The 25,062-nt window shown below is 48.5% G+C and overlaps 1 protein-coding gene across 7 annotated transcripts in view; it reads left to right on the plus strand.

The window, feature by feature from the left end:
* LOC137426839 (SUN domain-containing protein 2) overlaps window positions 1–25,062 on the plus strand; it is a 56,361-nt gene that overhangs the window by 8,670 nt on the left and 22,629 nt on the right. For 4 of the 7 annotated variants that reach the window (XM_078778955.1, XM_078778959.1, XM_068115784.2 and 1 more), the window contains exons 3-5: window positions 23,765–23,923; window positions 24,425–24,624; window positions 24,793–25,044. In XM_078778955.1, the coding sequence (XP_078635081.1) occupies window positions 23,765–23,923; window positions 24,425–24,624; window positions 24,793–25,044 (611 nt within the window). The remainder of the gene's footprint in view (window positions 1–23,764; window positions 23,924–24,424; window positions 24,625–24,792; window positions 25,045–25,062) is intronic. The other 3 variants (XM_078778957.1, XM_078778961.1, XM_078778960.1) reach the window with 1 other exon arrangement.

Here is a 25,062-nt window from a genome sequence, read left to right on the forward strand (position 1 = left end):
CCTGTGTCCTCGAAGGGGACGTCGGCCAACCGCAGGCCTGTGTCCGCTGTCTGGAGGGCTTGCACCGTGGGGTCGGCGGTCTGGTCGGCCGCCATGCGGGCGAAGTCCACACCGAGGTGGACGGCGTTCGCGCCGGACCGGGAGAGGCAATCGGCCACAGCGTTGTCCTTGCCCGCGACGTGCCGGATGTCCGTCGTAAATTTGGACACGGCGGAGAGGTGGCGCTGCTGGCGGGCCGACCACAGCTCTGCAACCTTGGCCATGGCGAAAACCAGGGGTTTGTGGTCCACAAACGCCGTGAACAGGCGGCCCTCTAAAAGATGGCAGGAGTGGCGAACGGCCAGGTAAAGGCCGAGGAGCTCGCGGTCGAAAGCGCTATACTTGCGCTCGTTAGGGCGAAGCTGCCGGCTGAAGAAGGCCAGCGGTTGCCAAGCCCCGTTCACCCACTGTTCATGCACGGCGCCCACCGCGTAGTCGGAAGCGTCCGTGGTGAGGGCGATGGATGCGCCACCATGCTCGCGTTGGTGAGGGCCAGCTTAGCGCCCGTCAACGCCGCGTCCATCTCTTTGGTCCAGGCGACGTCGTGCTTGGCAGGCTTGCCCGGAGGGCTTCGTACAGGGGGCGCATGAGTTGGTCGGCGCGAGGCACGAACCGGTGGTAGAAATTTACCATCCCCAAAAATTCCTGTAGGGCCTTGATGGAGCGGGGGCGCGGGAAACTTGTGACTGCCTCCACCTTGGTAGGCAGCGGGACGGCCCCGCGCTTCGTGATGCGGTGCCCCAGGAAGTCGACGGCCGTTATGCCAAACTGGCATTTCGCCGAGTTGATGATGAGGCCGTGCTGGCCGAGGCACTCAAAAAGCGTGCGCAGGTGGATGAGGTGCTCCGCCCGGGAAGTGCTGGCGACGAGAATGTCATCCAAGTAGACGAAAAGGAAGGTGAGGTTGCGCAGCACTCTGTGCATCAGCCGCTGGAAGGCCTGGGCCGCGTTCGTCAGGCCGAACGGCATGCGAAGGAACTCGAAGAGGCCAAAAGGTGTAATTACCGCCGTCTTCGGCACGTCGGCCGGCTGGACAGGTACCTGGTGGTAGCCCCGAATGAGGTCAACCTTGGAAAAGATCACCCGCCCCGCCAAACGGGCGGAAAGGTCCTGTATGCGTGGTATCGGGTACTGGTCAGGGGTGGTGGCGTCGTTGAGGCGGCGGTAATCTCCGCATGGTCGCCATCCGCCACCCGGTTTGGGCACGATGTGCAGGGGCGAGGCCCACGTGCTATTCGAGCGCCGCACAATGCCCAATCGCTCCAGCGCGTCGAATTCCGTCTTCGCCACGGCGAGTTTGGTCGGGTCGAGGCGACGAGCCCTGGCATAGACCGGTGGACCTGTGGTCGGGATGTGGTGTTCGACGCCGTGTTTGACGGCGACAGCCGAAAACGTCGGCTGCGTGAGGGCGGGAAACTCGGCGAGCAGACGGGTGAAATCGTCCGCGGCCGGGAGCGCGCAGGCTAGCTTGGTTGGTGCGGAGCCGCTCAATGAGCAAGCGAGTGAGCTGAAGGTCTCGGCGTTGATGAGCCGACACCGTTTGACGTCCACCAAAAGCCCATGCGCGCACAAAAAATCTGCACCCAGCAAGGCCATGGGCACGTTCGCCGTGATGAAGTCCCACCTGAAGCGCTGGCCCCCGAAGCAGAATGCGACGCTGCGCGGACCGAAGGTGCGGATGGAGGAGCCGTTTGCGGCGACCAAGGCGGGGCCGCAAATCGTGGCCTGTTTGTCCTGCACCGAGGCGGGTATCACGCTCAGCTGAGCGCTGGTGTCGCACAAAAAACGCCGCCCGGACGCTGTGTCCGTAATAAACAGAAGGCTACCTGAATGGCCGACGCTCATGGCAGGCAGCGAGCACCGGCCTGGTCGTTTCCCGACCTGCCGAAAGTGCACGGTGGGCGGCACGTTCTGGCCTTCTGCCCGAACCTGGCGTTGTAGTAGCACATGGTCCGCTCTGGTGGAGGCTTCGGCGGTCGCGTCGGGTTCGGTCGACGGGGCGTCGCGGCGGCCGTCAGTGGCGCTAACTCGGCCGGTGGTGGCGCCGGTCGTGGCGCGGACGTTGCCTCGGTCGGCCCAGGGTTCCAGGCGGCCACTCCAACGTGTCGCCTGGCCGAGAAAAATGTATCGGCCTCCTTGGCCAGGGCGCGAGGGTCCGTGATAGGCGAATTAGCCAAAGCTAATCGTACCTGCCCGGGTAGCTGCCGGAGGAACAGCTCGCGGAAGAGGAAATCTGGGCTGTGGTCACCGAGTAGAGCAAGCATGTGGTCCATGCGTTCGGATGGACAGGCCTCACCCAGCTCCGGGAGGTCGAGCAGTTGTCGCGTGCGTTCGGTCTCCGTGAGTCCAGACGCACCGAGGAGTAGGCCTTTGAGCGCGCCGTATTTGTCGGCGTTCGGCGGGTTCTGTAGGAAGCTCAGGACCCGGGCAGTGGTGGAGGCGTTGAGCGCGGAGACCACATGGTGGTAGTGCGTCGTGTCCTCCGTAATGTTCCGCAGGGCGAATTGAGAAGCCGCTTGGGCGAACCAGACGGCTGCGTGCGATTCCCAAAAGCCAGGGAGCTTCAAAGCTACAGATGACTCCATCGCCATGTTCTTGAAAATGGGTCACCAATTGTGGAGCTATGCTCGCACGATAAAGCCGAACAAAATGGACGACACCAGGAACGAAGTTTCACTGAGCTATTTATTCTAGCTCAACTCGAAAGAACTCAAAAGCACTGAATAGCCCATTAACACGGGCGGCAATTTATATCAAAACTTCACCACACAAAAGCCACGCCTCTCAGGCGGGGCATGGTATGCAAATAAGTCAGCCACGCCTCTCAATGGGGCGTGGTATGCAAATCGAGAGTCCGCCCGGCAAGGCAAGTCCGGACACATCCGGGCGAGTCCGGGCAAGTAACCGCCCGCCGGTTACGTCATCGGCCGGTGCAAGGTGATTGTGTCATGCTTCCGGTAACCGCTACAACTCTGCTATTAATATTATATTTTGCAGTAACATTAATAGCTAGTCTTTCTAGTTTTTTGACAAATGGTACAGGTGGACAATAAGTGTCGGCCTACCTTTCTAATTCAGTTTAATCATTCATGTCCCGACTTTCTCTTGTTTTGGCGAGCTTGGGGATTAAGGGAGAAAGCTTCCGTGAAATTCACACTTGCTCTCTTGCTGCTTAACCGAGCTGCTAACATCGCAAAGTGGGTAAACATTGGCCAGAAAAAAAACAACAATGAGCACTAAAGATGCAGAGCCTCACCAGAGTATGTAGAGTACAGTAGATCTGTTTGCAGACTCGTTCAGTCACTAACACACAGACCGATTACAATAGTCTCTTCCATCTCTTTGGGAACAGGTGAGGCTAATGACACCACATGCAGGATAACCAACTTGTGCTGCACAGTGTAATTGGCTACATTCATCGAATCTGCGGACACCTGAAATGATGGCACACAAGCATCACGTGACCCATAGGAAAGCAATAAAAATCCCTCTTTTTATTTATTTATTTGTTATATATTTAAGCCACATTGATTATATCACTTTGATATATCACAAGAAACTTGACACATGAAGTTGATTAATTAAAACATGGACCTAGTTTCGGTAAGTAAATTATTTTTCCCCAAACAAAAGGTAAAGTCCCCCAGATGAAGACCACTTGGTGGTTGAAACGTCTGACCTGAGCCTTGTCCGTTGGGCACCTGTACTAATTGGTCGTGCCTTCAGTTTTTAAAGCTTATTTCTTTCTTATTTGCCGAACTCAGCAAAAACAGCCGGTGGTTCCTTGTTCTGTCGGCGTACATGGAGCGCTGGTGTTGGGAATCCTAACCAACCCTAATCCGGTTTTTGTTGTAAACCTGCTATTCCAGAAAATGTTGGTTAAAGGCCATTACACCTTTGTCGAATTCGAATTGCAAAGCATGTCTCTACAACCGTCCCCTGTTGCTGGCTCTAACCGTTTGGACGGAGCAGTGTAGTACCGATGCGACAGCTGTCTGAGTATCCTACAGTCATTGGCTTGTACAGGTACTACCTGCGTTACGGCAACCTGTCCTGACTGTGCAAATGTTTGTCTTGTTGATTCGTGGCCCTCACTAAACCATCTATCCAAAGTTTTGTTTGAAATCTGCTTCCATTATGTTTATCTCTGAGCAGTTTTGATCCTGGTTTCCTTGTGCCGGTTCTATTGAAACAGAGCAGCTTGATTTGTATTACTTCCTATGTACACTGCCTTAGGGATTGGAGCTGCCATGTCTAGGCTTGCCTCAGCTCTTTGTGGAGATTCTTTGCTCATGGTGCTGGGTGATTGTGAGAGCGGAATTTTGGGTTAATTTTGCATTATCTCAAGGGTGTTGGTCATAAATGATTCCATCTGCCACGTCTCCCAGGAAAGTCTCGTCATCGTTGGTCTCGTCAAAGGTAATAGCAGTTGGGATGAGGCCGATGGAAGATGACAACATGGCTATCAACTCTCAAACCAATGTTATTGTTACAAACAATGTTTGCACAGTCTGCACCTATAAATTGTGGAATGGCACTTGGTAGAGAGCATTCCTCCACCAGGCTGAATAGTTTACGTTTTGTATCCCACTGACGGGCTGGATTTAGATTCAGATCTTAACCAAAATCGAATCGTCTTGTTCTCGTCACCTATCCAATTCATCCTCAAAGTTTTGTCATAATCCGTCCACAACGCTATATATTATTTTTGGCCCTATCTCTCATAGACCATGGGCCGAACGCCTGAATTCTTTAGTTTTGTAACCCACCTATGATATCTAGCTGAATATTTTCATGAAGGTAGTTTGAATATTGCTTTAACATAATTTAAAACTCCTCTGTGCAAAAAGTTGCACATTAATTAGCTATAGTAATAAAATAAAAAATAGATAGCACCAACTCTTGTCCATATGTGGAGAACTATGTACAAGTCTATGGGAATACGAATGCTCAAAATGTGTCCTGATGTAATAAATCCATCCAATTCACAGAGAAGAAAGTAAATCTTGCTCTGAATGTGATAAACAAACAATTAACAATCCAAGAACATCGAAGAACACAGTTGATATTAGGTGAAGCTTAAGGTAATCAACAACCTTTGTCATCTTGCAACAGGATTTGGTTTAATTCCTTTCATATGCGTTGAATTTAGCTATTGCTTGTTGTTTTTATTAATTGTATGACAACTGTATTAAAATTAATTTCATTCACATTAAATTATGTATTTTATTTAATTTTGTTGAATTTGCCAATTTGCAAAAGAAAACGAACAAAAAAGAACGACAATGTTTAATTTTCTCGTCATGAGTTGATCTTGTCTGTTCAACCGTTCACTCTTGCCATTGAACAATCAATTAACAAGCTAAAAGATCAATTAACAAGTCGATACCAATTGGCTTTTCTGTCTCTAATTCTGTGAATCTTTACTCGTTTCTTCTTTATGATCTACTAGCAGAAGTACCCGGCATTGCCGGGCGGGGGAGGAGGAGGGGAGGGGGAAGAGGAGGGGAGGGGGAAGAGGAGGGGAGGGGAAGAGGAGGGGAGGGGAATGGGGGGGAAGGGGAAGGGGGGAGGAGGAGGGGAGGGGGAAGAGGAGGGGAGGGGAACAGGGGGGAGGGGGGAGGGTGTGGGGGTGCCTGGGGGAAGAAGGGCCCCTCCCCCCTTCCGATATGACAACACCCGACCCCCGACCCCCCGTTCCCCTCCCCTCCTCTTCCCCCTCCCCTCCTCCCCCTTAACACCAGGGGGGTTGACTCAGCCTGTCATCCTACCGAGGTCGGAAAATTGAGTACCAGTTCACTGGTAATTCCCTGTGCGCCGCAAGAGGCGCCTAACAGGGTTGGTGGCACGAACCCGGAAGTCTGAACTCATTGTCGTCAAATAAATGTAGCATGTATGTTTCACTCTCTGTCACATGCCGTTGGTCCCATGTCAATCGGATGAAGTTGAAAAATTAACATTACGAAGTTTCTCTGGGACGTACTGATTCCGAATAATGAAGTTGAAAAATTAACGTTCCGAAATACGCTAATTACGCTAACAGAAGCGCTGGCACTGCGAAGCGCTAGAGGGAGCGCTGCGCTCCCTCCCTTCGATTCCCTCCCTCTTCTGCTAGCGTTTCTGCGCGAATACGCTAATTTTAAAACCCGAAGTTTTTAAAAATTTAAGGTGTGCTGTAGTTGCACTGAGACGTACTGATTCCGAATATGCCTTTGGTTTTTCTCTGCGATGAGTAGTTCTCGAGTTATAAGAGGACAAACAAACAAACATACTTTACTGCTTTATATTGTTAGACGCGGTTTTAGATGTTAGTTTACCGAGCGGTTTGGTATTACCGCGTCCGAACAGTTACTCCCCGATTAGAACCCGATCCCGCCCGACGTTGACCAAATCGCGCTATGCTAAATCAATGAAGGAAAGGACACAACGGCTGGGATTAATGAAACGACACAAGGGGGTACAGTTCTCAAGACCTCCGGAGGAGGATATAATTGGTGATGCAGAAAAGGGGTAGATTACAGGGTAAGAGGTAAAGCACAGAAAAGATGGGCACTTAGACACAGTCTTATCTATCCCCGACAGACCACAGCCAAACGGGACAAGACTGACTTACACGGGGATTGATGGCAGGGAAGGACAGGCAGTCGATAGCACAAGGTGCACCTTGGCTCAGGGGCAGAATCAACAAGGTCCGGTCCAGAGATGCGGGGAGGTATTTCAGCGCTCGGAGGTGGCGTCTTCTCTCTCCAAGCTGAGGGCGCATCTGACGTCACCTCCCTCTTTCTGCGCATGCTCAGCGGGGAGTGACACGCCCTCGGCTCGTTAGCTCCGCCCCAGATGGAATCGGTCCGCCGCTTCTATTGGGTGCGGGGGGTTACCGGGCTCCGCCCTTGACGAGGAGCTGACAGCGAGCCCCTGCGTGGTAACCCCGTCGGAGCACATGTTCAATGGCGGCTAACCAAGCCGGAGTGAGGACGCACACTCCCCGCGCCGCCGCCGCTGTTGTTGTTGTTGTTGTTGTACCATGAGGGAGAGCTGTGGGGAGGTATTGGGAGGTCCTAAACTTTCTAACGGTGCCATACAATCACATTCTGGTGCAACGAAGAGTCAGAATTAATGGAAACGAGTCCTTAACTGACATAGACTAAGAATAACTAGCAAGATGTCCTATAGTTGTCTACGTGAGATGCGGTGGACCTGGATGCGACATTTAATTGGGGGAAATAGGGGAAGGTCGGGTCTACAGAGTGTTGTTTACAGAAAATGGGACTAGGGAATGGGGGATTGGGGATAGTTGGGAAGTATTGGGGAAATAGGGGAATATTTACAAGCGGATATGGATGGAGGCCAATCTCATATCCGCAACAATATATATATAGAAGTTGGTACGATTCGGCCAAGGAATCCCAGAGATAATTGCAATTAAGTGAGCCGTGACGTCACGGAACGCGCCGCCGGTAATATATTATAATTTATGGTAATCTATGCAGCACGACATGGTCATCACGGAAAACAAGGCGCCTTTGCCGGCGCAAAACGGCTCTCCCAGGGTCAAACTCGGTGTCGTTGTGAGCGCACGGTTCAGCCCTTCAAGTAAAAGTTTATTTTGTAAAAATCGAACCACGCGTTAAAAAGATATGACTGGTTTTGTTCGCCGGCACGTCGGCGCTAGAATTGGCTCGCGATAAAATCCAACACGTCCTTTGTCGGGGTCGTCTGAACCAACCACGGGGCCTAGAAGGCTGGGACCGGTCTCAAAAGTTAGGTCTCGATCATATCTCGTAATGCTGGAAACTGCACGTCTCTGTGATAATCTTGTGGACCATGACAAGAGATCGTGCGAGTCGCTCGCAACGGCTTCAAGCACTTCCGCATTCGACCATTTCATGAACGCCATACGCCCCGCCCATCAAAGCGCGTACGTATTAAACGAACATACAGTGGCCCATGTGTCGTCATTTGCGCATGCGCCAAAGTCTTTGCAGGAACATGAAGCATCGGAACAGCGCATTTGCGCATGCGCAAGAGTGAGAACCGCCTGTGCACCATTACGCTAACAGAAGCGCTGGCGCTGCGAAGCGCTAGAGGGAGCGCTGCGCTCCCTCCCTTCGATTCCCTCCCTCTTCTGCTAGCGCTTCTGTGCTAATACGCTAATTTTAAAACCCGAAGTTTTTTTAAATTTAAGGTGTGCTGTAGTTGCTCTGAGACGTACTGATTCCGAATATGCCTTTGGTTTTTCTCTGCGATGAGTAGTTCTCGAGTTATAAGAGGACAAACAAACAAACATACTTTACTGCTTTATATATACTAGGGCATGCCCGTACTATATATATATCTAAAATTATATCCCCCCCCCCTCTATTTACATGAAATGGTTTGGTCCATTCGCAAAGCCAAAGCGAACGGCTTGCGAGTACGGTGACAATCCCCCCCCTCTATTTACATGAAATGGTTTGGTCCAAAGCGAACGGCTTGCGAGTACGGTGACAATCCCCCCCCTCTATTTACATGAAATGGTTTGGTCCAAAGCGAACGGCTTGCGGAGTTTGGTAAAGAAATCGCCATAGCTCGGTAACTACTTGTCCGATTAATATGAAACCTTGAAAAGGCACATCCTCGGGTCCCCAGCAATATACCTGGCAAGTTTCAAGTATATCGGACCCGTGGTTGTCGAGAAACAGCGGTCACAGACAAACATACAGACATACATACACACAGAGATTACTGGAATTATAGATAGATAGATGCTCATCTTTCATAATTTGTCCTGATAAATTGCCAATGGAATGCTTAACCTATGCTTAACATTAACCACTCAAGCTTTTGGGTCTCACTATCTGCCATGATCTTTCTTGGGAAAACCACATTTCAAATCTGGCCTCCAAAGCCAGTCGCCGACTGGGCATCCTCGGTCGTGCGAAGTCCTTCCTTGGCACACCTGAGCTCCTCACCACATACAAGGCTTTCATCCGCAGCTCAATGGAATACTGTTCTCCCCTCTGGGCCGGTGCTCCTGCCTCACACCTAGCTCGTCTTCACGCTGTTGAAACCAAAGCTTTCAGAATCATTGGAATCTCCCGTGATGAAGCTAACTCCAAGGGCCTTTCACTCACTCACCGCAGGCAGGTTGGTGGTCTTTCTGTCTTCTACTGACTCCTCTCCGGCCTTGCTCCCCCAGCTCTCTCTGGGCTCTGTACCCCAAATATTCGTACAGGTCGCACAAGATCTGCCAGCAACCCTCTCATGTTTAAATTGCCAAAATCAAGACTCTCTATTCACCTTCACTCCTTCATTCCTCTTTTCTCCCGCCTCCGGAACAAACTCCCTCGCTCTCTTCAATCCCACTCCTCCCTCCAGGTCTTTAAAACAGCTGTTCACCACCATCTCTTATCTTTCCCCATCCAAAATCTTGACCTTTTCTACCCTGGTTAATTCACCCCAGATCCACTGTTTTGAAGTTCTGACTTCTTTCCTGGAAGTCCTAGCAGTGTACATGTGTTTTGTTTTTTTTTACCTCACCCCCACTCCCCCTTCCCTAGCCTCCTTCCCCCAAGCCCTCTCCCTCCCACAGATCTCCCGATGTCCCTGCTCTCCATCTTGTCTCCCGCTCGCTTTATCAGATGTTTTATGTGTTAGTTTGTCTTTTTGTGATCAATGTTCGCTCTTACACAAGCCTCGATCTTGTATACAAAAAAAAAAAAAAAAATCACAAAGATAGGTCTAAACATTGCATTCTAGGAAATAGTGTGCTTATACTTATCGGAGGACTGTAGTTATTGACAACACTTTTCAAGAAAAATTCCATTTAATTTTCAAGAATTGAATCAATGACACGTAATTTAGATACTTTCACTCGTCATCAGAGTCTAGGTCAGAATCAAGACATTCTACAACCAATTAATTTTTACAATCCACGAATTTGCACAAATCGGTGCAAGAAACACCATGCTGACGATGAGAACATTTTGCTATCACTTTGCCAGATGGGTTTTCGCAGCTTGTTTTCCGACGTGAACTGCAGGTAAGCTCAAGCAGACTGCTTGGAGTAGGAGGCAAGTCATCACCCCAGTCTTCATCAACTGTGAATGAGTTTCCAAAGTGTTTGAACAAGGCCTTGAAATGTGCATTATCAGCCAACACCTCGAAGGCTTTGGCCTTTGCTTTTCCATGGAAGGAGCCGACAGTCATATGCAGTGAAATGAAATTGAGGCATCATCACACATACGTATGTGCTCTCTAAGGTAAGTACTAATTGCTGATAAGCTCAATGTCCTCCTGTTGTTGCCTCTTGCTGGATGGAACATTAACTCAGCTTGAATTTGCTTTTCCTTCGCTACTCCTATAATAAAAACATCAGTGTCTGGGCCCTTGATAGCTGTTGGATGAGGTGCAGTATCCAATGAAGCTGAGGACTGATGAAGAAAAAGTCGAGTATGTTGCTTGGTTGCATTTCAAATCCTCAATTGCTCGAACATCCATTTTCAGCTGCAAATTGATGACATTCCCCATCATGAGCAATTAAGATGGTGATGAAGGAGCTCGGGCTCCCACGTCGATCGGAAGAATGGACGCGACAAAAAGCTGGAATTCGTCCGAGTTGCTTTATTCAAACAAAACACTCAGGTACTCTGAAAAGCCCGTTTATCGGGCAGCAATATATATACACACATTATCCCGGAGCGTTTGCCCAGGAAAGGCGAGAGGGGGCGTGGCCGAGCGTCCTGGCTGCGGCCTGGCAAGTTGAGGGCGAGCCTGCCCGGGCGTCCTGGACGAGCCCGGCATGGTGATCGCTCCGCGTCCTTGATAGGTGCAAGGCGATTGTGAAAACCCAGCGGTAGCCGCTACAGTGACATTCTTCAAGCATGTAGATGATGTACTCTTCCACGTTTGGAAGACGAATCTGATCAGTTCCTCTTTTGTTTTCTTGACATGCTAGAAAACATTTCCATGGCTGTGGCCCTTGTTGGTCTTCTCCATAGATTGTTGTTACCAAGCTCCCACCTGATGCTCTCGTGTGTGCGTGCGTGCGTGCGTGCGTAAGCGAAGGACCACATTCGAATTTGGTGTGTGGGTGCAACCCACGTCAAAATCCAAGATGGCCGCCGCCATGTATGTCTGACGCCATGTATGTCTGAACCTTGTGAGCGGAATATCTTGAAAAATAAGCGAAGTACCAACTTCTAATCTGGTGTGTGGGTGTATCTAGGCATAAGGAAAAACGCTATTGGAAATTGGGTCGCCACGTCAAAATCCAAGATGGCTGCCACCATATATATGTCTGAACCTTGTGAGCGAAATATTTTGAAAAATAAACGAACTACTAACTTCTAATCTGGTGTGTGGGTGTATCTATGCATAAGGGAGAAGGCTATTGAAAATTGGGTCGCCACGTCAAAATCCAAGATGACCGCCTTGCGTCTTCCACTTTGTCAACTCGCATCACTTCACCGACAGGGGACCTAGACGTAACGCTTGTGTTTTCTTGACATGCTAGAAAACATTTCCATGGCTGTGGCCCTTAGTTGGTCTTCTTCATAGATTGTTGTTACCAAGCTCCCACCTGATGCTCTCATTCTTCTCTCAGCATTCTTGATGCTCAGTTTCTGACAAGTGTCCACGACACGGTGGATAATGTTACTTTTACCACTTTGAGCTAATTTCACAAGATGCTTCAATAAGTAATCTGTAAGTAAATCATTGGTGGAATACTCCACTGGGGGCAGTGCTTGTATCATAGCCAAACCGTCTACAATCCAGATACTTCCTGAAGGAATTTCAACAACTGGGGATGGCTACACATATGATTCAATGAAGTGAAGCAAGGTTGAGTTTATTGTCTTGTTCAGAGACACATCCTGATGTGCCATTGATAGGGGAAGTGGGCTTAGGTTGTATGTGAGCATGTTTGGCATGTCCAATTCTCTGACATTTGTAATGATCAGAAGTCATTGGAAGAGATTCCGATCAGCCTGGTGTCATTTCCTTGCCTTTTACTTGTGAGCAGCTTATTTTGTTCATTGACTGGAAGGTTTTGTTCTTGTATTTCTTAATAGATGTGAACATGCCTTGGCTACTTTGAAGGCGGTCCTCGCAGTAACCAAAAAGTGCTGCACCTCATTTCGACCAGGTGGTGTTGTAGTCTGCAGTAGCATCCTTGTACATTATTACAGTTACATGTTTGTCTAAACATTCCATGAATTTAATCATAAACGAGTAAAAATGTAGTATTAACTTTGGAAGGTGCACCACCCACCTTGAGTACCAGCCGCTGTTCAACGTCCAGGCCTGCAAACTCGTAGTTTGTGGCATTAGCAGCAATCTTACTTTCTGGTCTAGTCCAGCATATCGACACAGGTGTGCGTGTGTGCGTGTGTGCATGTGTGTGCATGTGTGCGCGTGCGCGCATCACCATTTTTCTTTTTAATCAGAGATGGCCAAACGGATCTTCATCAAACTTTCAGAGGCTCATCAATGAGTGCCGGGGAGTGTTTTGGGTTTAAAGTTTTTTTAAAGTTTTTTGAAAAATTAGATTTTTTGGTGGATTTTTCAAATCACTCTATCGTGTCTCGGCCTTTGGTGCGTCGGTGTTACGTGAAATGTCATATTAAATGCTCCCCAACCCTATTCTTTAGTGGGTTTAGGGAAGTGTTTTAGGCTCCCACAAAAAAAACTAGATTTTCTGGATATATTCAAAAGTCCAACAGGATTAGAACACCATCGCAACGCTGGGTACCCCTGCTAGTTCCTTATATTTACACAAACCTTTTCCACTAAATGGAATTGCTTTGCTGTGAGCTGAAGTTATGTGAATACAGCAAAACACAAAAGAAATGCATTCAGAATCGTCTGCTGAGACACAGGCATCTGATGGCATGTGTGTCGCCATGTTCCCCAGTTTTGACATTCGGTGAAACAATGCATGTGTTTGGCCATGGGATGTGTTACTCTTCTCATGATTCATGAGAAACGTGCCATGGTTGGACATTATGTAGATAATATAATTGAAGACCTGAGTGGATGAAGTAGTTGTCACAAAATATCACAGAACAAAATTGTTAGACATGGATTGTTACCATACTGTAGATGGAGTTCCTGGTTCTAACCAACAGGATTAGAACACTATCGGGCTGAAGAACGTGACTTATGTACCTCTTCCACTCAAGTCATCAATTGCATATTTTTTTCGTGTTTTTTTTTGCATTTTCACACTTTTGTGCACTTTTGGTGATTGACGAGTTACGAATCTATATTGAAAATATTGTAACGATTTTGAGAAGTGTAACGGGTTTTGAGAAGTGTAACGGGTTTTGAGGAGTGTAACAATTTTGGAGGAAGGGTAACGGATGTGAAGAGTATGGTTTTGGTATGGTAACATCCTGGTAATGTAAATAATGGTCGCAGCCGTCCTCCTAATTAATTTCATAGAACATACACGCAGGTCACGATATATCTTTTAAATAGTGTATTTCCTTATTCCATGTAGGCTAAGTATGTGTTTTCCACTAGATTGACTTTGCATTGTATCAAACAAAATAAGCGTAGGCCCTTCCAATTTCCCCAAAACCTCCCTTCCATTTGCCTTCCGCATTTTGGTCGGTTTTTCTCTTCAACCACCATTGGCCACGAGGTAAGGTTGGAGAAGAAAGGCGTGTCTCCACCTCGTCAGAAGAGGGCAGGAGTGAACCGGCCCTAACAGCCAATCAACACCGCGGTGAGTGACCCGGTAGGCGTGCCCTCGGAGCCGGCGGCTTAATTCCGCCGGAGGTGATAAAAGCGACTGCAGGGGACTGCTTTAGGAGGCCAGATGAGAGATGACTGGAGAGAGGCCTTGAGAGATACGCTGGGGGATGACCTGGAAGAGGAGCGCAATCCACCGCAAGCCCTACCTACCTACCTACCTGCCTGCCTGCAATACCCCCCTGTCGTTGGAGAGACGCGCTGAACGGAGGGAGACGGCTCCACCCCAGGAAGAGGAGCAGGTGTGCCGAGCCAGCGCGTGACGGCCGCGGATACGCGACGGAGGTTTTCCCGCCAAAACCGCGAGGGGTGCTGCGGCCTCCGACCTTGCCTTCCTCTCAAGCAATCGACTCCTCGAGCCATTACCTGCCTGCAATATCCACCGTGTGAGTGTGAACGTCCTGTCCTACTCGTTTGTCTTGGGGATTAAGTAAATGAAATAGAATAAGTTAACAATGCACTGTGTGACTGCTCTTTTCCATCTATTGCTGTAAATAATATTGGTCGCTCTAAAATATTGCTTGTGTGTGTATAATAAATCTGTTCTTCCTCCAAACTCTGTCTTTCTTCTCTCTTCTTCTCTTTCGGTCGCTTTAGAGGTTTCCCAATTGAATATCTGTAGCGCGATTAGTCAACGTTCGGTTGGAATCGGGTTCTAATCGGGGAGTAACTGTTCGGACGCGGTTAAATACACCACCGCTCGGTAAAATAACATCCAAAAACCGTGTCCGTAACAATTGGTTGTCAGGAGTTGGGATTCGGACCTGGGACTAAATTTGTTAGGCCCAAATTTTGGAACACCAATTGTGTTATAGTAACAATTGGTGTCGAGGAGTCGGATTCGGACCCGGGACTAAATTTGTTAGGCCCAAATTTAAAAAAAAAAAAATCTTGGTCAAAATTACGAGCTGCCAAAATTGTGTTGTTTTATAAAACCCGAATTTTGAGATCGCGCCATGGACAATCAAGGCGATCGGATGTCGGTGGGGGAGATAGACGGGTTAGGGGTAACCCAGGAACCAGGGGAAATGTATGTGGAAGAAAGGGAGGAGGAGAGCAATGAGGAGGCGGTTGAGGGAGTAGCAGGCGTGCAAAATGGCGTCCTCGCGCACGTGGGTGTAGCGGCACCAAATTTTGCCACGCCCGCGACAGTAGCAGCGCCGCCGTTGGATTCGGACCTTTTGTTGCTACAAATCGGTGCCCTTATGGACAAAATGAGGGACGAAGCAAGGGCTGATAGTGCGAAAATGGAAAGCAGAATGATGGGGGTAATGAGGGACGAAGCGAGGGGTACCGGTGAGGGGTTAGACAATAATTTTAAGGAGTTAGACAAGAAATTAATGGGGTTAGAAAATAGGATGGAGGACAAATTGCGGGAAATGGGGGAACAATCCGCCCGGGAAATCGAACAGATGGGGAACCAGATGGAGGAAATACGAACAGGGATGAGTGAGGAGGTCTCGGGGCTACGCGAGGAGGTAAAGCGAGGCGAAAAGCGTATCGAGAAAGAGGTGAGAAATAATACGGTAAAGTTACAGGGGGGAATAGAAGATCTGACGAAAGGAGTAGAACAGCTGACGGTGGGACAAAAAGAACTAGCGGACCAAGTGGAAAAGAACACTGCAATCATCGGGGGTTTAAAAGCGACACAAAAGGACATTAAAAATGAATTAATAGCGACACAAAAGGAATGTCAAATGGTACATGAGGGATTGACGAAGAGGTTGGAAGAGGTGACAGAAGTAATGGAGACGAAGGACCGGGAGGTAAGGACGCACATAGAAACGGTTAAAGTAGCAATGGAGGAAGAAATCGAGGGGGCGCACCGGGAGCTGAAAGAGGTAAAGGAAAAATTAGAGGAGGTGGAAGAAGGGGTGAGTGAAATTAAGAAGAGACGGAGGGAAGCTAAGAGGGAGATAAAGGAGGAAGTCATGGAATATGTACAAGGTCTGTGTTCAAATCATGATGCGGTGCTCACTAACCAAATAAAAAGTTTGCAGGCGGCAAAGGAGGTGCGGAGACAAGGTACGGAGGTGAGTGGCAATGTACATGATGTGAGGGGAGATTCAGTCGGCTTGGGGATTGGTTTGGATCCGGGTGTTCGTGAAAGGCCGGTGGTGAAGTGTGTGACAGGTCAGGTGTGCGAAAAAAGAGGTGTGCGAGAATGTCCGACCATGGGGTGTGTGAGGAAAAAGTGCACGCCGAGGAGTGAGTGTGCCGTCAGGAGTGAGCCGGTCGGAGCGCGTGTGCGAGGGGGTACATGGAAGCGCGGTGTGGTGAGTGTTACGGAGGAAGTAACGAAAGAGTGTACACCTGTGGTGAGTGTTACGGAGGAAGTAACGAGAGAGTGTACACCTGTGGTGAGTGTTACGGAGGAAGTAACGAGAGAGTGTACACCTGTGGTGAGTGTTACGGAGGAAGTAACGAGAGAGTGTACACCTGTGGTGAGTGTTACAGAGGATGTAACGAGGAAGTGTACGTCTGTGGTGAGTGTTACAGAGGGTGTAACGGGAGAGTGTGCGCGAGAAAGGTGTGTAACGGACGGGTGCATGAGGAAAGAGTGTGCCGTCGAAAGTAAGGGTGAGTGCGCGACCGAGAGTGGAGGTGAGAGTAGTGAGAGTGACAAGGAGAGTGAGCTGGTTGTGACAGGTGAGCGAGGATGTACACCTGGGATGGAAGGATGCACACCTGGAATGGTAGAGCGTGAGTGGGAATGCACGCTGGAGTTGGTGGTGAGGCACGTGGTTGGGTGTGCGAATGAGGGCACACCTGTGATTGTCACAGAGGAGGTGACCGAGGAGGGGGCGCGAAGCGGTGTATTGGTGAGGTGTGCGAGCAACGAATGTGTGCCAAAGTGTTCGGTGGTCAGGTGTGTGACCAAGGCTGTGAGTGGAATGGGTGTACCGAGGTGTGTCAGGAAAGGTACGAGGAGAATGGGAACAGCTGCATGTATGAGCAAGAAAGGGGTAGCGTATGCTTGTAGGAATCCAGGTGAAGCGTCGACGATAACTGGGTTAAAGGTTAGGTCGACTTTTAGCCGGATCGGGCCCTCGGTGCGTGCCGGGCTTCGCGTGCCGCGAGAACCAGCGGAGATCCGAGCCACGGCGGGTTCGAAAGGACCGCCGTGCGCGATCCACGCTGGGCCTCGCGTGGAGCGGCCGCGTCCGGGCTCCACAAGGCGGAGCGGGCAGCTCGATAGGAAGGGTCGTCATGGCGACCACTTTCTATTGAGACGTGCCGGCAGGTCGAGATCGGGACATTGGATGGCTCCACGCCGAAGTGGTGCATGGGATCTCGGCCCGGGTAAGCCCCCGCCCCGGCCCCGAATGCGGGACGCATCCAGCCGCCAGCACAAAAGAATCCGCGTTCAGTGCTCGGCTGTACGAAGCCGGGCTGTAGATGTGAATTGGCGCACCGAGAGGATGTAATAAGTAGACGGGTGATGTGAATTGGCGCACCGAGAGGATGTAATAAGTAGACGGACTGTGATGATGATAGTAGTGATTTGGTACGAAATTTATAAAAGTGGGTAGAATTGGCCGTAAATGGAAAGCTTTTGATTTGCTGGATTTGGACGAACAAAATTTATAGTGAGAGACCCCCGATGTGGTGGGATGGCAAATCCACCATCCCTCACAAGTGGGGGCAAATGCGCTATAGATTATGGGGTGTATGGCAGTGAAAACTAGCCCGGGTGGGTTAGGATATGGTGTGTAGGGATCTAGCGAAGATGACCTTAGGTAACGTTAAGTTTAGTTAGTGATTGATACCTGTAGTGGGGACGCAGGTAGTTTAGTGTGGATGATAATGACGTGGGAGCGCAATAGTTTAAAGGGACGACTGGGAAGCGCAAGTTTCAGAGGGGAGTAGTTAGCTGAGATGATGCCGTGCGTGTGAGGATTGAACAGGTGAGAATGGAACAGGTGTGATTGCACAGGTGTGCAACTGAACAGGTGTGTGGAGCAGTGTATGAGTGAGTGATGGTGATGTGTGTTGCGTTGACCAACTGGTCCAGAAAGAGGAGGAGGGTGCAGGTGGCACCAGGTGAGATTGCACAGGTGTGCAACGACAGGTGAATGGAGGACAGGTGTATGGAATAAATGGTATGGAGTATTGGCCAATGGATGGTCGTGGAGTGGGTATGGTGGAAATTGTGGAGTGGAGTGGATGGTGCGAAGGTGTGAATGGGGGAAGAGTGGACCCCCCATCACGGATACCCGGGGCGGGTAGTGTAAGAGTTAGGTAGAGGGTACAGGTAAATTGTGGTTGGATATTGGCATCTGTGGTGCGGTTGGAAGAATGATGTGTGAATGGGTGCATTAGTGTTGTGGAAATGGCTGGGCGTGTAGCCTGTTAGTGTGTGTAGTTGGTTTGGGCACTCCACCACTGTAAGGATGTCGGCCAGGTGAGGCCGCAGGTGGGCTCTGGGAGCCGGTAGTAGTTGTTGTGGATGGGGCCCGAGGATCCGGAGGACGGACCCGGGTAGCCCAGTGCCAGAGGGCACCATGGGGTGACAGAGCCAGGAGAGGGGCTGCCCCCAGTTAGATAGGTTAGGGTGAGGAGCTAGGTAAGCTCGGGTGGCAACTACAGTGGTGGAGGTGTGCAGGTGGGTAGACCTGTTGGGAGAGCTACACGTCGCGGCCCAGAAATTGTGCGAGGGCACCGGGAGATGAATCGGGGGAGTGAGACCCCAAATTGAAAAGCACCACAGTTTGGCCAATGGGAATTGGTTTTTAGAACCCATAGTGTAAGAGGGCCAATGGTTTGGCCGGAGAAAGACCCCGGGTAGTGTAAAGTGTGTTAAAGTCATTTAGAGGATAGTTAGGATGAAGGATCTCCTCGCACCATCTGCACCCACTCACCGGAGGTGACAGGTAACTCCACACCATGCCATGTTTTATTATTTTTTATTGTGCAAATGTTTGGAATGTGAGACGCATCATGACGTGGGTGTGACATTGTGCTTTGATGTTCCATCTCTGCCTCCTTATGAGGATTGATGATGAATTTGATGATGGCAAATTTTGAAGTAGAGGGATTGTGGTGACGAATTTGGTATAAGGGAAATATGGGGAAGACGTGACAGTAGTGACGAATTTGTAAATGGGTAGATTTTGTAAATATGGGGTAAGAGCAAGGGTAGTGTAGGTGACAGGGGGGTGACGTACGGTAGGGACGAGCTTTCTCACTTCGCCCTCCGTACGCATTTCACCTTGCATTGCCTTGTTTGACGTGTACCCTTGTGACCTTACCCCTCGCTCAATTGTCTTTCTTTTGTCTCCCACATGACCTGTGCGCCATTGGGTGCCGAGGGGAGCGTGCGTGAGGTGGCCATTGTGCGCCCGAGATTCCCAGAACCAGCACGCATTGCGTTGATGTACCACTTTATGGACCGCTGTTCGGCGGCCAAGTACCACTTGATGGACCCCAGGTTCTGGGGCAGGGCACCTCTGTTGGAAACCGGCCATAGTGGCCAGGGAATCTTGCTTGCGGACCTCGGTAAGGTGGCACCTATGCCAAACAGGTGGACCACCCTTAGTTGGCCCTTGAGGCCCTAAATAAAAATGGACACAAGTTGTGTTTTTTTTAGTATGTCCAAATAGGCCGCATGAAGCCAGAAGACGTCGGGAAGAACATCGGCCCAGCAGAGAAGGAGAAGACCACCACCAGTTGTTTTGTTGTGTTTATTATGAACCATGGTAACCGCACCGGATGGTGTTTTTGGGTGCTTTGTGGTGTTTGGGTGTTTTTGGGTGCTTTGGTGGTATTGGTACTGGTGCATCGATGCAATGCGTGCTGTCTCCTCCCTCCCAACAGGAATTTCTTTCTCTTGTTCCCTAAAAAGAAAAGAAAAAACACACAGGTCCTGGGTTGCGTTGTAAATAAGAAATCACGTCATTGTAAATAATGCTCCCCACCGTAAATGTATAGTTTCAGAATAATTCCGTAATTCGGTTAGCTGTGGGCTTGAGTCTGTTAGACAGGATGCAATGCAATAGGGGGACATACTTATTTGTGTTTTAAAATTGTCACACTCAGGGTCAGGTTAATTGTAGGGGGAATTACACCTACATGTCACACTCAGTTAAGTCTAGTAGGCCCGAGGACGTGCCTGAAGAAAGGAGGGTGCAGTGTAACGATTTTGAGAAGTGTAACGGGTTTTGAGAAGTGTAACGGGTTTTGAGGAGTGTAACAATTTTGGAGGAAGGGTAACGGATGTGAAGAGTATGGTTTTGGTATGGTAACATCCTGGTAATCTATCTATAATGCCAGTAATCTCTGTGTGTCTGTCTGTGTGTCTGTGACCGCTGTTTCTCGACAACTACCGGTCCGATATACTTGAAACTTGCCAGGTATATTGCTGGGGACCCGAGGATGTGCCTTTTCAAGGTTTGAAATTAATCGGACAAGTACTTACCGAGCTATGGCGATTTAGCCGTTCGCCGTTCGCTTTGGCGTTGCGAATGGACCAAACCATTCATGTAAATAGAGGGGGGGGGGGTTCTGTGGTCGTTCGCTTTGGCTTTGCGAATGGACCAAACCATTCATGTAAATCGAGGGGGGGGGTTCTGTGGTCGTTCGCTTTGGCTTTGCGAATGGACCAAACCATTCATGTAAATAGAGGGGGGGGGTTCTGTGGTCGTTGCGAATGGACCAAACCATTCACATCGAATCATCGAATCACATCGAATGGACCAAACCGTTCGCTTTGGACCAAACCATTGCATGTAAATAGAGGGGGGGGGTTCTGTGGTCGTTGCGAATGGACCAAACCATTCATGTAAATAGAGGGGGGGGGGGGTTCTGTGGTCGTTACTGCCACGTGGTTTCAAAGTTTTTTTTTGTTGTTGTTCTTTGCACGCATGTTTTTTTGCACCCACGTACGGGCACGCCCTAGGATGTTTACACACACACACCCCTACACAAATTTTTTTTTTTTTTTTTTTTTTTGGCAAGGAACGGGCACCCACGTACGGGCACGTCCTAGCTTATATATAGTACGGGCATGCCCTAGTGTAAATAATGGTCGCAGCCGTCCTCCTAATTAATTTCATAGAACATACACGCAGGTCACGATATATCTTTTAAATAGTGTATTTCCTTATTCCATGTAGGCTAAGTATGTGTTTTCCACTAGATTGACTTTGCATTGTATCAAACAAAATAAGCGTAGGCCCTTCCAATTTCCCCAAAACCTCCCTTCCATTTGCCTTCCGCATTTTGGTCGGTTTTTCTCTTCAACCACCATTGGCCACGAGGTAAGGTTGGAGAAGAAAGGCGTGTCTCCACCTCGTCAGAAGAGGGCAGGAGTGAACCGGCCCTAACAGCCAATCAACACCGCGGTGAGTGACCCGGTAGGCGTGCCCTCGGAGCCGGCGGCTTAATTCCGCCGGAGGTGATAAAAGCGACTGCAGGGGACTGCTTTAGGAGGCCAGATGAGAGATGACTGGAGAGAGGCCTTGAGAGATACGCTGGGGGATGACCTGGAAGAGGAGCGCAATCCACCGCAAGCCCTACCTACCTACCTACCTGCCTGCCTGCAATACCCCCCTGTCGTTGGAGAGACGCGCTGAACGGAGGGAGACGGCTCCACCCCAGGAAGAGGAGCAGGTGTGCCGAGCCAGCGCGTGACGGCCGCGGATACGCGACGGAGGTTTTCCCGCCAAAACCGCGAGGGGTGCTGCGGCCTCCGACCTTGCCTTCCTCTCAAGCAATCGACTCCTCGAGCCATTACCTGCCTGCAATATCCACCGTGTGAGTGTGAACGTCCTGTCCTACTCGTTTGTCTTGGGGATTAAGTAAATGAAATAGAATAAGTTAACAATGCACTGTGTGACTGCTCTTTTCCATCTATTGCTGTAAATAATATTGGTCGCTCTAAAATATTGCTTGTGTGTGTATAATAAATCTGTTCTTCCTCCAAACTCTGTCTTTCTTCTCTCTTCTTCTCTTTCGGTCGCTTTAGAGGTTTCCCAATTGAATATCTGTAGCGCGATTAGTCAACGTTCGGTTGGAATCGGGTTCTAATCGGGGAGTAACTGTTCGGACGCGGTTAAATACACCACCGCTCGGTAAAATAACATCCAAAAACCGTGTCCGTAACAATATGTTTTTACACAATATGCAGCAAAACCTAAGTAGATACCAGAGGTGGGTCACAAAATTAAACAAATCAGGCGTTGACCCACGGTCAATAGCTGAATAAAACCCATATATAGAGAATTGAAAGCCCATCCTATCACAAGGTGACAAAGGTGTTGATTACACCTTTTTGTCTTCATTTTTGTGTGCAAGTGACGTACATTCACTGGCCTTCACCTTCTTAAACCCAATCCCAACTGAGTTATTGGATGTACTTTGATTGTTAATTGTTCGTCCCTTCTCGAGCAAGATTTCTCTCGTGTCTGTGAATTAGATGGATTTATTACATCAGGACACATTTTGAGTATTTTCGTGTTCCCATAGACTTGTACACAGTTCTCCACATATGGACGACAAGATGTAGTGCTATCGTATATATATATATATATATATATATATATATGTATATATATATATATATATATATGTATGATATATTAATCACTATAACTAATTAATGTGCAATTGTTTGCACTGATGAGTTTTGAATTTTTTTAAAGCAATATTTAAACTACCTTCATACAAAAATTCAGGTAGGTACCATAGGTGGGTCACAAAATTGAAAAACTAGATGACTTTTTGCATGTCGGGCCACAATCTATCAATAGTGAAGAATCACTTAAATTCTCGGGTTTGAATGCGGATCCAGATTTTCCCCAAAAGCGAATCAATTTATCCTTGTCACACACCCAACCTGTCCATCGAGCTTTGTCTGAATCTGGCCATAAATTTTTGAGATATCCTGCTCACAGACAGACAGACAGACAGAAAAACAGACAGACATGAAAACATAACATCCTTCCACCTTCGGCGGTGGAGATAATAACGGATGTATCCATTTGTCACCTTTGAGTGTGTTGAACCAGAGGACGGGTCGTAGAGGTGTTGTAATCTCTTTTTTTGGAGAATGTGGTTTTGAGTGGTGCTATTGGGAGAGGAGGAGTTAACTAATGCTGCCCTCCGGTTGGCTACGGCTGATGAATGTAAGTGGAGATGCATCTTTATTTTTGCACACATTGCTATGGCATTGTACCTTGTATCACAATAAGAAAGATTGGAGGCCCATGTTGTCTTGTGAACCTCAGTCTTGCTTTGTTGCAATCATTATCACCTTTCTTAGGTGTTATTGAAAAAGGTGATTCCACCTTAGCTTTGTGGTCAATTGATATTATTATTATTATTATTATTATTAATATTATTATTATTATTATTATTATTTACTAATTCTGTGTTCTACCTAATTAATTCCAGTTCGTTGTGACCTAGATTTGCAACTGACCAAGCTGTGTCTGCCATTAATCTTCTTGGAGCATTTAGCTAATGAAGTATTATCATCTCCTTGTTAAAGCAACCATCTTCATTTTAGACCTCATTATTTTTGCAACGATTTTTTTTTTTTTTTTTGTATACAAGATTGAGGCTCGTGAAAGAGCTAACATTAATCACACAAAAAATCAAACGGACACAAACCGACACATAAAACACAAAATAAGGGGAGCGGTAGACAAGATGGGGAGAGAAGGGGAAGGACACAAACGCAACATTTGAGAGCAGGGACATCGAGAGATCTGTGGGAGGGAGAGGGTTTGGGGGGAGGTGGGAGAGGTATAAAACACATGGACACTGCAAGGACTTCCAGGAAAGAAGTTGGAATTTCGAAAAAGTGTGTCTGGGGTGAATTAGCGGGGGTAGAAAAGATCAAGGTTTTGGATGGCGGAAGATAAGAGATGGTGGTGAACAGCTGTTTTAAAGACCTGGAGGGAGGAGTGGGGGGATTGTCGATGAGGGGATTGTCGCCTTGGCTCTGACCACGATCTATTCTCCCCCACCTTGTTGACTTTCGCAGCTCTAGTTATTCTTCAGCTGCTTTGGAGTACGAGGAGCAGCATTCTCTGCCGCCCATTTATGCCTCGCCCAGAATGTCTCGCCGTAGATTAACTCGGCACAGCGGCCTGGCTGTCTCCACCACCCCAATTGGTGCTGATTGTGAAGATGTCTCCAGCTGGTAATAATTTTACGATTGAAGATGGAAAGCAATCGTTTAAATGCGTTTGTTGGCAACTTCATCACTGAAACCTTTTACTAATTTGCAAGCGATGACATAACTAACACCACTGGTGCTGAAAAACGATGTATTTATTTATTTCTTTATTGTGGTGTTACGGTTCGAGTGTCCGCTCTGGTTCTGGGAGATTGGCGGTTCGAACCCTGTCTGAGTCTTACCAAAGACCTAAAAAATGGTACTTGCTGTTTCCTTGCTTGGCGCTCAGCATTTAATAAGGATAGAGCATGGACAAACAGCCATAGGTTGGCAACCATTACACATGATTGATGTGCCTAAAGTCCTCCTCTTGCGTTGAAGTTTTTCTCGACATGATCCCCCAATTGTTTTGAGTCGTTGATCTTCTCGATGTACGGTATACCATCATCGTAGATGCCTGTGGTTGTTAATGTTTTGATGTGCTCTTGTATATGTTTTGCCAATGGGTGCTTCCTCTTGCATCAGCAGGTTGCGTAACACCCGTCACTCACGAAGTGAGGTTGATTCGCATGAAACGGTCACGCAATCCAACCTGAGCACTTCGAAGACCTGGCACTACAGTGCTGGAGACACAAACACAAGAGTCTCCTATTCTTCGTCCACGTCAGACTCTCTTCCCTCGCGTCTCCAAGGAGGAGAGAAGGAAGTTCATCATGCTGGAATAGGTTAGTCCTGCCATGTTACCATGTGTACATCATTTGAGGATTTGTGACCATTTCTTCGTCTTGTCTTCCTTAGGTGGGCATTTGTAATTTAGATAAAGCTGAAGTTGTAAAGCTAAATTAATCGTTTTGTTGGTGTTCCTTTGTCGGTCTTTCTTTCCACAACCACAGGTGCAATTTCTAACATGCACTTGGCCAATGGAGAGGGCCAGATGGACGATGGAAACTTTTCGTCCACCTTGTCTTTGGATACGCGGGAGGGTTCTTTTGTCCCCTCTTCGTTGTTACTGTCGGCATGCACTCGCAATGGGCACTCGGAGAGGGAGCAGGCATCGTGTTGCTGCTCTAGGTCTTTGGGGGCAGTTGCTGAGACGTGGTACTGCTCTTGTAAAACCTCTTCTGTTGGAATGCAGCATGAAAGAGGTGGGAGTATTTGATTTA

The sequence above is a fragment of the Myxine glutinosa genome, chromosome 5 (assembly GCF_964187855.1).
Source record: "Myxine glutinosa chromosome 5, kmMyxGlut1.1, whole genome shotgun sequence".
Taxonomy (NCBI): domain Eukaryota; kingdom Metazoa; phylum Chordata; class Myxini; order Myxiniformes; family Myxinidae; genus Myxine; species Myxine glutinosa.